Genomic DNA, 12,947 nt, shown 5'->3' on the forward strand with positions numbered 1-12,947 from the left:
CTGAACCCTGCCCATCTCATCAAGGAGGAGATACGTCATTTTCATGGGGCGCAGGAGAAAGTGGAGGGCTGCCTCTATTTCATGATGCTGCGGTCAAGGGTTCTTTCTGAATTCTCATTGTGGCTCGAGCTCGAATCTCCAAATATAAAAGCAAACCATGTCCCAGCCCAGCACGTTGATTATTCACACGCTTACGCTTTCGGCGCCTTTTCCTCAGTCCTTTGAACCAATACCGGTCTCATTTGCCCGAAATACCCTCCCCCCTCGTGGCATCACACTTGATCATGGTCAGAAAAGAGTTTTTTGCTGAGCGCGATGAGATTGCAAAAGAGAGACGTCGTCTCCAACGGGAAAGAAACGGGTATGTGGAGAAAGACAAAAGGCTTACCGAGACCAACAACTTACATTGACAAACCGTGGACCTTTGGCTGAAGTGAGTCAAGGCGCATCTAAAGTGACAATTCCTTCGCATTCATGAGTAACGCTGACTCCTCCTTAGCTTTACCGCAGACCCAGAAAATGGAGTTGAATACTATAAGATCTCGTTTGGTTGTCCAGCCCCAAGTCACGAGATGATCAAGGAGTTTATCCGCTGGTACATTGGTTCTACTGAAGGCCGACTAAACGAGAACGGATGACCAACGGTAAGAACCGTACATGCGTGTGCCGAGCGGTTCTTTGGTGGATTTGAAGGATTCACAAAGACTACAATCATCCCAGATGATCGAAAAGAAATAAAATCGGTGAGTCTATCGTCACCTCCCTCTGAGACCAATCCTTACAGCCATTCTAATTTCGAGATAGTGGATCAAAAAAACCCTGACGGCGGAAGGCACAATCGTCAACTGCTAATTACTATTCAAGCATATTGAATTGGTACTATTTCCTTCCGCCACAGCCCCCTGGGGGTGGGATGGCGGGTCAAACAGGTCTGGCTCAAGAATAACAGATGTCCACAATACACTGTGTGAGTGGAAAAGAGCCCAGTGGCATGGTTGTTTGGGTATATTGGGACATTTGATTTGCTCATAAATACTCTAGATTCGGGATTGGTATCCGGGATAGCAACAGACCGCAATTTGCATCAGGCTCCCTTCTTCTCTCCCTCGCATTAGCACATGGTGCTCTCTTTGGGGTCAACACTGTGGACGATTTAGCACAATTTGATCTCTCAGATGGAGAAATTCCATTGCGATGGAAAGATGAGTACTTGGAAATGCCAGTCCTCAGACATGCCACGGCAGATGGATTGAAGACTTCTCAGAGATCCACCCGATCTCGGGCTAATGTGAAGGGCACCTAGACCATTTGTCCAGTCAATAATATCTTGCTTGTATTTGATTGATATTTGATTGTAAATTTGTTATCCAGCCGGGTAATATGACCCTTTGCTGACCTTTAGAGATAGACTCCTTGCCGCGCCATTTACATATCCCTGGCTGCGCGAGAATGAAAAATCATTTAATAAATAGATGACTCAAATGCCTGCAGAAATCACACTCGTTCTACAAAGAGTAAATGTAGCGTACGTTAAACTCGAGGGGCAAACACCACACACTTGACGGGCAGCAAGTTCGAAGCATGATGAGCTTCCTTTTCAATTGGAACACCCCAATATCAACGTGAATGCGGTGGATGATCAGGGAAGGACCGCTTTCTGGTGGGCCGCAGCTGGCGGGCATTTCGATGTTGTGCGAGTCTTGTCCACGGAGCCTGGTGTCAAAGAGGGGTGGAAGGATTTGAAAGGCAAGACGGCATACGCTATCGCCAAGGATCGCAATTATGTGCATGTCAAACTCGATTTACGAAGCTTTTAGACTTCAACCTACAATTTGTAGTCTGAGAATTCAGTTCAAGCGGTCATATCAGTCTGCTCTGATATTGGGTCCTTCACTTGAGATTTCTACTTTGAACACCACCTTACTAGCTCAGACTCTCACGCTAACAAGTTGCGAAACACAGATCGTCTAATATGCTCCGTGTGTATTTTTGAAGCCTCGGCCATGCATTTTTGAGGCAGGCCATCTGCAACAGTTACCGGAAGGAGCTTGTGGTTTTTCGTTGGTCATTTACACCCATGTAGAGCTATAGAGTTCTTTCAGTCCCAGAGAAGAGCACCATGTTGATCGGAGTACATCAATATATTCTACGCACATGCCATTAGTTCGAATCCCTTGGCCTTATAAACAACGCATCCGCTTTGATTGCCTCAATCCAATCTTGAGGAACCTTTCCTGGAATCTGAAGAGAGCCCTTTAAGTAACTCTTGCGACCTTCAACCTTATCAGGCCATGCCCGAAGAAGTATCGGAGCTGTTGGTGGCACCGACTGGAGATTAGACGTGGTCAAATAGGCAGTGACCGCCGGTTTGCAACAGGCGGCAAGAATACGATCCATCAATAGGGCAATGTAACCGCCGAACAATTTGCCATTGTAGTAGCACATCTGTTGTGTAGGGCCCAAAAGCAGGATAGACTCTGCCTCCCACCCAAGAGGATGGGACTTGAACGTGGGATGATAGCCCTGGAAAAGTAGATGCATCATCTCGATTTGGGGCTGTTCGGAAGCGGACACAGAGCATGACTCTCAGAATGTCAATACAGTACGCGGCAAGCGAGCACCTTTTGTTACAGACTCACATGCGTGCGCTTGGCTAATTTGCTGCCATCATCACAAGAGGATTCCGGGTATTGTTCTACCAATGATCGGTATCCGCGAATGGTTCGATGAAAAGGAGAGAGCAAGGATTCTCTTTTCAGAACTGCATGCATTTTTGTTGCGGGGCTTGGGAGAATGAAGAAAAGCTGTACACCGCAGATTTCCATGTACCGGCTTGGACTTGTATGTAGCCTTTCGCAAGGACTGCATTCCTACCTGGTGTACTCATCGTTTTCTCATCGCTGGAAGGTGGACCGTCCTGAGTGTTCATTTACCAACACGTTCAATGGGCGTGCTCTCGGATGCGTTGAGCAAATACTGGATATGACCATCCCAACTCTCTTGGCTTAATCTACAAAGCTCGTTCAGGTCTCCGTAGCTTCCAATTGCTTTTTATGGCCACTCTTCTTGACCCCCACACAGACCAGCAAGGGGTTGCTTGGCCAATCAGAAAGACGAATTCTGTCCTACTTTCACTACACCTTCATCCGGTCAACCAAAGTTCGTCGCTGCTAGCTAATGAGCCATTGACGGTCATAAGTTTCTAGATGAACAGAAATAACAAACAACGGAACGAAAACCTGGGCCAAAATGAGTTATTCTGTTGTTAAATGACTCTTTATCTTCTTTGGCTTATGAAAATACTATTATTCTTTCATTGATGAGTATTTTTGATCCAGGAATTTTCTCTTCTACTGTGGTCTTTGGAATTTTCAGAGTTGTCTTTGGATGCGTGTACTTGCGGTCTTTTAGACATTGATCTTAGGGTGTTCTTACTGGCTTTTCATCCTTCAAGAAGGTGAAAATCCGTCCATTCGCAATATAGAATTGTCAGATTGGAAGATCCAAGTACTTCCTCATAGTATGAAACCCTGACTGTATCTATGCCAGTGTGGCAATGGAGCTTTCCTCTTTGGTAGGGCGGGCTTATTGCACTCCCTGTCAGAGATGATGGGATAGTATACGAAATTGCTGTATCTCTGACAATTCTAGTTCAAGAACGGGATAGAGCAAGGTACGTGAGATGAGAGTGAAGATGATAGGTCTCAGGAGCTTCAGGCAGAACAAAAGGTCAAAATGGAGGATGTAGCACACATGTCATCCTCGCCAACTTCACTTTCTCCCACTTCACATCACTGTTGAGAGCAGGCTGTTCCTTGGAAGCAAAGCTATCTTTGTAGCTGCCGACTAAGGAAGAGAGAGAGAGAGAGAGAGAGAATGGAAAAGGAAAGATAACTACCAATATTAGGAGGAAGGAAGGACACCAGTTGTTCCTCCGAGCAACCCTCCCCTCTAGTCAGGAACCCCTATCCATCATCGTTCCAGCCAAGCCTCTGGCTGACCTTGTCGGCACCCAAGTCCAGTTCCACATCCCGTATCCCTCCAGGCGATAGAAGGACTCTGAACCACACATGACCTGGGACCTCATCGAGTAACTCGACAGTGCTATAATGGCAGCTACTGAGCGTGACGTGCGGGAATACAACTATCCCGCATATACCAGTAGAAAGTTCCTGTGCCGCGAACGCAGTGCTGATAGACTTGCCTATCTTCGCGTCAATGAATAGATAACCATTGTAGGAATGGAGTCCTACTAATAGACTTCCTTTTACTTACCTAGCTCTTAAAAAGCCGTTTGAAACTAATAAGATATAGGCTTTAAAATAGTTCGCGGAAAAAGGCTGTATAGCTGTACCCAGCCTATTAGACTATAAATTTAAGCGATAAGATTATATTATGATTGTTCCAGGTGATTTTAGAATATCGGTGCTTTGGGAGAAAGTCCTAAAGGAACCTCTGGAGAGGAGTTAATTCTAGAGTTATCCTTATTTGGAGCGATAGGAGATTCACGAGATCTTCAAACGGTGCTACTAATCAGTTCCTCGTATATAACACTATACCGAGCTTGGTCACTAATAGTGACTAGTGAGATTAAAAAGTTTAATTACCCTAAGATTACCAAGATCATATACGATCGGTCAATAAAAGAGATATATACTATGTTCCGTTCTGCGCGTTAAAAGAGCTAACAGAGTATAGGCATATCTCAGGGTTCAATAATGTGTCCAAGCCTCGTACTCGGATAGGATGGGTAGATTCGATCTATGTGAACATGGGTCTTGTATTAGACCCACGAAGATCGATCGATAGGTATTTTCCCGTGAAGCGACCGATTTGAAAGAGGACAAAAGAGGCTAGAGGTGGTGAGCAGCCCTGGATGCCTCAAACGGACAAATGGGGATGTCCTGGTCCTATATATAGTGAAAGAGGAAGAGCACAGTGGGAATGCTGATTCTTACGCTTCACCCATGTATGGATTCACCCAAGAATTGAACGCCCCAAGGCTAAGAAGGGAGATGGCTGAAGTATGCCGCAACTTGTCTCTGGTTTATTCAGAACTCATGGCCACTGATTCTCCGAAATGACCAGCAACGTGGTGCGCCACAGCAGCTTCATCGCCCTCAAAGTCAGCGCACACAGGACACTTGAGAGAGCCCGGTACCTGAGCAGCACCACCTGTGTCCTCAGCCCTCTCCTCCAGCCGCTCATCCCGTCCAGCCTGCGTCTTCTTCCCCTTCTTCACCTTCGCAGGGCGTATAAACATATCCAGCCCAAGGGGCTCAGCCGAAGGCTCCTCAGGCCCATCAAGACGCATATCACGCGAGGTAAAACGATTGCGTCTCCCGCTCACATCCCCTCCCTCTGCTCTTACTTGAATCCCAGCGCTCTCTTGGGCGCTCTTTCCGTCATCTTCCGGCTCACCGCTCCGGAGGCTCTGGACTCTTCCGACGCGCCCGTCGGTCAGCCGCACTTTGACGCCTCGTGGGTGATCGCCACGCGTGAGTAGTTCGCTCACTGTCCCTGATACTGTCCGTCCTGTGGGCTGGTCGGCTTTGAGGATGATGTTGACGGCTGTGCCTGGGGTGATGGCTTTTGAGGGGGGCACGCGTGGGTGGGAGGGGTGCGACCCCCGCGTCCGCCGCGTCTTTTTTGATTCTTCATTGGGAATGTCGTGTACAGAAGGACTCCGTATTGGGGTGTAGATGCAGGTCTTGGCTGGCGTTGAAGCAGAATTTTCCAACGCGGTGTGGGCTGTCGGGTAGATATACTGGGAACATCCGACTGGGATGTATTTGCGTGTCACGGATTCTAGCAAGTGAGGACTCTCGTTCACTTCATCTGAAAAGAATGTAAACTTGTGCTGCTGATTTGATTTTCCGATTTATCTTGCTCCCAAAGTTCCAAGGGGGCAGGGAAGTCATTGATATTGACAGACAGCAGGCGACACCGATTGGTCTGCGCTGAGCCTGGCAGGTATCCCCCGTTGGCAGTAGATAAATCTAGCAATTACACTCTTTCAGGATCAGACTCTCCTTGTCGTGGCCTCCCAGGTAACATACAGTATCCACTGCCCTCAGGGCCATAGTCCCATCGTCCCATGGAAATAGCTATCCCCATTGTCCACGGGTGTCCTATAGATGGGTCTCATATGAGTTTGATATCGCAGTATTCAAGAGAAATCATAAGCCTCGGGCCAGAGTTGCCCTTACAACACTCATTTCCAGGTATCCATGAACTGTCCAATTGAACTAAACAGACAAGACTAGCTGCTGGGGTCCAATTGATCTTTCTCACTTCCATACCCTACCCTGGGCATTTTAATTGGAGGATCAAGGAACGGGTTGTGTCCGTCCCCGTACAAGAATTCATCAACCTCCTTTCCAATCCATCTCGCACGCCCTGGAAGAGAGATCTCTTGATTGCAGCCGACAGTCACATTTCGCCGTCGATCTGACCAGAGACGGCTTTCCCGGATTTCCTCGCGCATCTTCGCAAGGAAAGAATGCCAGTGATTTCTGTTGTCCACGAATGTTAAGAAGCTTAATTTCACAGATCGCACAGTTGCAGGTAGCTCTGAAAGGAAAGATATCACGTCGGATTCGCTGACTATTAATCGTGACAGCTCAAAGTGTTGGAGTTTGGGCCAGTTCTCAATGGGGAATATATCCTTCAGGGGCATAGGCGTGACGTTGTGCAGATTCTTGTGTTCGTTTTCGGCGTCAATTCCTGTGGTGGCGAGGCTGAGTCTTTCTAGATCGCCTGCTTCGCGTAATATATCATAGAGCGTTTCATAGGGGAATGATTGCCATGTTCCGGCAAGAGTGAAAGAAAGATCGAGGTGACGGAAGCCCCGTTTCTTGAGCAGCGTGGCCAAGTGATTATATTCCTCACAAGTGTTATCAAGAATCGTGCAGTTAATTCCCGTGCGAAGTAGGCGGGAATCTACACTAAACTCGACGACATTATTCTTTTGTTTAGCGAGCGCGCGTGCCACAATCCGGAATCCGTGGAACTTTTCTTTCTGCACTTCGTTGAGCCGTTTCCAAGGAAGCGAATATACCTCCTCCGGTTGATCGTGACTAGGAAGTGGCCATCCGCGGGGCATAGGATAATTGAATCCTTCCGGGAATGATCGAATCATGGGAGTTTGATAAAGCGGGTTGAAAAGAAAGCCATGGGCTGCAGGCGTGACAGTCACTTTTGTGAGTGTAGGGAATCGTTTCAATCCATGAATAAATGCTTCTTGGTCGGATTTCCTAGCTAGGACATCGTCTTGCTGCCGGATCAAAGTGCGGTAAATCTCCCAGCACTCACTCAGCGGAGGCCCTATCGAGCCCAGCTTTCTCATGGTCTTGTAATCCGGGTCTTCATCGTCGATCCCATCGATCCCATCGTCACCGGCATGGCGCCAGAAAGCATCTTCAACACTCGCAGCGCATCCAGCCTTGAACCACACCGGACAATCTTTGCTTTTGAATTTTGTACTTCTCCGTAGCTGATTGGAAGGGTCGCCGTCTCCCTCGTCATCCTCATCCTCATCGCCATCCTCATCCTCATCCTCATCTTCATCATCACTATCTTCGCGAGGCCAGTCTAGCTCATAGCTTCCCTGAAAACGCGAAATCTCAGTCTCGTTATCACTGCTCTCCTCGTCTGATACCATTTCACCTTCCCAGCCAGGAAGTTCGCGACGTGTTAGAGGACCCCTAGGAAGTCGGGCATCGTCCCAGACGATCTCTGTGACCTGGTGTCTGAACTTCTCATGGTCTGCGACAGCCCGAAAGACTGCGATATTCAAGGGGTTGGCTGACAAAAACACTCGCTGGAGACGTAGTTCCACTGCGCTTGAGAATTGTTTGGCGGCGAGGCGCATGGACTTGATGTCGCGATTTGTTAGATAGGATGTGATTTGTTGCCATAACTCCAGAGGGAGAATAATCTGGCCAGTGGAAGTCATGGCTGAGATGGTTGAAGAGGGAGACAACGAAGTCGCTGGAAAATTGGGGTTCGCTCCGCCCAAAGGTTTTGCTGGATCAGCCCTCATGTCACCAAGACCCTTCGAATCAACTTTCTCCGGCTAGTTGTCGTTTTGAGGCTCGCGGCCGCTGCAAAGTCGGTCGACATTTCAATGTGGAGCGGTGAAAGTCGATTATTAGCGCTCGCCTAAGCTCTTCATTCCACAGGACATTGTCACGTCGAAGGTCTTCGTGGATGATTCCCAAAGCTCTGATTTTCCTGTTTGATCGGTGAATTCTCTGTAGAAGCTTAGGCGTTAGCTCCATTGATGTTGTACTTTCTCCGCCCCAGGCCATCACGAGCATGTGGCGAATCTCCCCAGCCCCGTGAAGGAAATAAATTTTCGCTAAGTCGATCGAACCCAAGAAAACAGGCACAGCGGACCCTTGCGCCCTCTGCAGAATTCGGTATACCTCTGCTTCGCGGGAGACTTCCTTCCACAGAGCGGATGTGGTTCCTTTGCCGACAACAGTAAAGCCATATTGGATACAAGTAAGCTTGAATGGCGCACCATACGCCCCGCAGCCTCTAAGGGGTGTACATCGGTCGATGTTTTCGTCTAATTGTGCCTTGAATAAACGCACTAAATCTTCCGAAGTAATCCGATGTTGGATATCGTCCTTACTTCGACGGTGGAGCATCACATTTGGGCAACGATCGTCAAGAGCACCGCCGGACTTCAGCCCCAAGTAAACATCGCTGGGTACAAAATTGCGTGTCACGGTTGCGGGACTGGTTGTCCTGGTTATTACCAGGCTTGCGTTGACGAGCTGCTCGTTGGGTAGACGGGGAAGATGTGACTTGGCTGAAGCCACGTTTGTGCCGTGTTGTTTGGTTTGAATCGGAGCCGGATGAGCCCGGTGACTGCGAACGATGTTGGGAACTAGGTGGCGAACGTCTTACTTGAGATCTTGTGGGTACTCGGCGATGATTTGCTGTGGGCGATTCGAGTGGAGAAGACGATGGTTGATAGTCTGAAGAAGCCAGCTCGGGACTTACGTTGCTTTCAGAATACGGAGGAGTCTTCCGCAGCTCTTCGTCGGGAATCAAAGAGCGAGTATGGTCGAAGCTAGTTTCCCAGGTATGAAGTTGCGATCGCGCAGAATTTCACCACTCTTGGTCACGCGTGGGAGAATGTAAACTTCCTAAGCAATGGCATAACACCCTGGCGATGGAAGTATTCGGGTGCCGTAGATTCTGCAGATCTTCTTCGTCGATCTCGGTGTGGGGTTCACAAAAGTGATACAACAACGTAGCCGGATCATCATATGGCACATGGAGGAGGACGCGAGCAAGTCCGTTTGTCAAAATAGCGTCAGCACGACCTTCTTCAATCATAACATCATATGTTTGGACTATGGCTGAGTCAACCAGCCGCTTCGCATTGTATCTAAGTTTTTCCACAGGGTCCGTAGGCACCGTGTTGCAATTGACCATCTCTTCCCACATTTCCATCGATCGTAATCCTGTCCGGAGGGTCTCCACGGAGAGTTTATGCGGCGGCTTATACTCAACGGTGAGGAGGAGAGAATTAGTGCTGCCATCCATACGGCGAACGCAAATTTGATCGGGCCGGGGACTACTTTCGTCTAATTCACGTTTTGCGAGACTGATATTTTAGGCTACTGCCCTGGTTTAGTAACAGTCTTTCACGCCGCCGAGACAGAATTACACCTTGCCCACTTTTCCGGTAAGAAGTACCTTCTGGGAGAGAATGAATTCACTCTTACGACCGCCAGCATTTCAATTACGAAGACGTGCTTAACTTATCTTACCGACATTCACGGCAGTGAGAGTGAGATTAGACGGGATTTTCCGCTGGCGAGATATGCGGCAAAAGCCTGGACAGGCCATGCTGCGTTAGCTCAGGTCTCTGAAGAGATAGTTCGAGCAACGGTCACGTTCCTAGAAAAAGAAGCGACATTTCAACGATGGGCTCGTTTGTATCAGGCTGACAGGTACTGGGATAATGAACCTGGCCCTGCGAGAGGCTCGAGTCTGTACTGTGCTTCCTTCGACGGGCTCGTGGCACCCGTAAAAGAACTTATTGCCAAAGTATGTTACGGAATTGACCTTGTCTTATGTATCAAAAAATCAAAGTTTACTGTGGCTTGTTTGTGGTAAAACGGTGGCTGTGCAGACTGGTTCAATGCTTGTAAGTACCTTACAAAAAGAGATACCGACGCCGTATATCTATGACGAGCCAAAACAGCCACGACGAAGCGCGACAATGATATCGGCTACAGTAGTGAAGTTCTTGAGGCAATTGTAGTTTTCGATTATCAATGTATTACCCTATTTCTCAATCAGTACGGGCGTTTATTGCCCAATCAAACACGTCCCGGTCTTTAAGGAAAACCTCATCGGGATGGCAATGATGGTCATTTCGTGTCAGAGATCGAGCATATATAGTAGTTTGGGTGTTTGGTCGCTGACCAAACATTGTGCCTTTTTGGTCAGCTGGCGTAGTGGTTAAACCCAAGCACCTATGAACCGTCACACTTCGGTCGGAGGTAAGCTCCCGGGATATAGACTGGGGATTCTTGGCCGTTCACTAGCCAAATAGGTGTTATTTTCAGGTACTTGAACAGATATACGGCTTCTTTTGGTCTTCGAACTTATGGTAAACGCCTTGCACTTAGGTTTCCTCCACCTAAGCCAACTGTCTGGCAATATCATGTAGATATCTCTCGTTTGTTTTTGTAAGCTACTCCTAAAAATAGTTAAAGAAGACATGACGGACGTATTGTTGTGAGAATGTTTTGTGAAAGACCGTCTTTAGATTCTAGTGAGACCTCGCTTTTCTTGCTACATTGTTGTCCTATGCTATAAACCAGAAGAGAGATGATATTGGCATTAGAGAGGCTCTTTTGACTAGGGAGAAAAGTTGACAATATCTTCACACTGCAACTATAGGACTTTGTTAAGAAATCCAGATCTACAGAGGATGTACACGTCCCAATTTGGTAGAAGAGATCTATAGATACGGTGGCTTGCAATACAAGATAGACTTAAGCTAAATTGGCAGGGTCCGGCAGGTCCTTACAAGAAGAACCGGGAATCTGTCATAGAGCAAAGACTACTGGCCTTTATAGGCATTCAAGAATACTGATATGGATTTTCCGTATAGCATAAACCCTAGGAGTCGAAAAGTAGGGAAACGGTCAGTCCATAACTAGAAGCTTGCTAAGATGATGTTGTCCCAAAAGCGAGCTTTCTATGTCAGACTAGATATTACATTTTTTTAGTTTAAATGATAGTTCGCAAGGTCTGCTTTTCCATAGGTGCGGCAACAAACGCACTTCCATGCTATCAAAGAAAAAAGAGTCAAAACTATTCCCGTCCAACTTGCGCATAATACCGTTAGTCAGATAATAAGTAATATCTTCGTAAGTCTCCTAGAATCTAACACTATCATCCTCGCTGATAAGGATGATAAGGATACTGTCGGAATTCATTACTAGGCCCGCTAGGCTCTGGTTGACCCCATGGTGATGACAATCTCTCCAGAGCAGTATATATTAGCGGATAGTAATCGAAGGTACAGCCCTGTCAAGTTAGAAGCGCCGATTGTATCTTCGGTGGCCTAGGGAGCTCCCCGATAGGTGGAGATGCTTCGCTGCGTGACCTAGGTGGTGAAAGTTATGATACTGGCCGGTTCAGGGTTGCAAAAGGGGGGACTAAGTATCTAAAGCACGACCAGTTAGGGCGGATCAAGGAAGCAAAGTAGTGGCTAAGGATCAAATTCATGGTGGGATGCTTAACGCAGAGCTTTACTCTGCTTGAGTACAGACGGGAGAAGGATGATGAAAACCTTATTCCGGGAGGAGTGAGTCAATATATAACCCCTTTGCGGTGACATCACTTCAGATAGAATTGTGAGACGGGCAGGGTGGGCGCTCCTAGGAATTCTCTGAGTTCTCCTTCTATTTCAAAGTACATAATTGGCTAGGAAATATAACCTATAAGGCTCAGCTCTAGTAGTTTAGTAGGCTCCTAGGAGCGGGTGGTAATTAACCAACCTCATTCAACAATAGCGAAAAAGAATTGACGCTATACGCTTAGAAAGGCCTTCCGATATATACGCTCGTAAAAAAGAAGCATCGAAATAATCTATCTCGTTGCTCTACTAAATATGAATTCCCTTAGTTTGTTTTCTTACCGTATAGGACAATAATGTAGACCTCTCATGTAGCCTACCAGAGGTTCAAGCCCGAAGGGTCATTGTGGGGCAAATTAACGAAATGATCCTGGGAGCAAAGCTAGAAGTGGGAGACCGACAGGTCTAGAGCGAACGGTCGCATTGACGACGCAAATCTTTTTTTGATGGGACAATGGGGGTGATCTAGAGAGAAGCTGCACGTGATATAACTAGCGTGTTGCATTTTATTGATGTGGCTCAGGTCGCTCATACCTACGCTCAGCTCATGCTCAGTGAGTAGATCCAGGGTGCTCAGGTGACTATCAGGTGATGCTTAGTGAGCAAATCAGTATGATTATGTAATATAAGTGAGCAGATCAGGGCGCTCGGAGGCGTGCTCAATTCTACTCTGAGATCAAAAAGCGGCAAGAGGTGAGCACTAAAATGGAAAGGGAAAAGTCTCGAGTGCCAGGCATTATCCGGTACATATGCATCTCGTACTTGGCAATACTTTACATCCATTTTGGCCGACCTGAACTGCATGAGCTGTACAATCCGGCCATTTTGCTTCGCGATTGGAGCCTAAAATAGCTTGCCGAAAAGGTTCGAGTGGATCGCTTGCGCATCTCTCGAGATATGCCGAGTTTAGGGGCCCACTGTGAGATCTTGCTTATTCGCACATTTTGATTGTAGTCGCGGGCTGGACTGTGGGTTATAAGCATAACACATAGTCGGTCTAGATTGCCATCTTTCCTCGTCCTGTCCAGCCCTAATGTCCTTCATATACCTA

At 47.4% G+C, this 12,947-nt stretch overlaps 4 protein-coding genes across 4 annotated transcripts; 1 reads left to right on the forward strand and 3 right to left on the reverse strand.

The window, feature by feature from the left end:
* Positions 1–284: 284 nt before the first annotated feature.
* On the forward strand, positions 285–638 carry N7508_009383 (uncharacterized protein; the record flags this gene model as incomplete). Its single annotated transcript, XM_058467446.1, has 2 exons — positions 285–361; positions 500–638. The coding sequence occupies 2 exons, from the start codon at positions 285–287 to the stop codon at positions 636–638; spliced, it is 216 nt and encodes a 71-aa protein (XP_058315292.1).
* A 4,409-nt stretch (positions 639–5,047) lies between these two features.
* On the reverse strand, positions 5,048–6,099 carry N7508_009384 (YwbE family protein; the record flags this gene model as incomplete). Its single annotated transcript, XM_058467447.1, has 2 exons — positions 5,048–5,838; positions 6,060–6,099. 2 exons carry the CDS (start codon positions 6,097–6,099, stop codon positions 5,048–5,050), a joined length of 831 nt encoding a protein of 276 aa, XP_058315293.1.
* A 163-nt stretch (positions 6,100–6,262) lies between these two features.
* N7508_009385 (uncharacterized protein) lies at positions 6,263–7,957 on the reverse strand (the record flags this gene model as incomplete). Its single annotated transcript, XM_058467448.1, has 1 exon — positions 6,263–7,957. The coding sequence occupies one exon, from the start codon at positions 7,955–7,957 to the stop codon at positions 6,263–6,265; it is 1,695 nt and encodes a 564-aa protein (XP_058315294.1).
* A 106-nt stretch (positions 7,958–8,063) lies between these two features.
* On the reverse strand, positions 8,064–9,564 carry N7508_009386 (uncharacterized protein; the record flags this gene model as incomplete). Its single annotated transcript, XM_058467449.1, has 4 exons — positions 8,064–8,715; positions 8,769–8,899; positions 9,016–9,085; positions 9,179–9,564. The coding sequence occupies 4 exons, from the start codon at positions 9,562–9,564 to the stop codon at positions 8,064–8,066; spliced, it is 1,239 nt and encodes a 412-aa protein (XP_058315295.1).
* Between the last annotated feature and the right edge of the window lie 3,383 nt (positions 9,565–12,947).

The sequence above is a fragment of the Penicillium antarcticum genome (assembly GCF_028974205.1).
Source record: "Penicillium antarcticum strain IBT 31339 chromosome Unknown utg000009l_segment0_segment0, whole genome shotgun sequence".
Classification (NCBI taxonomy): Eukaryota; Fungi; Ascomycota; class Eurotiomycetes; order Eurotiales; family Aspergillaceae; genus Penicillium; species Penicillium antarcticum.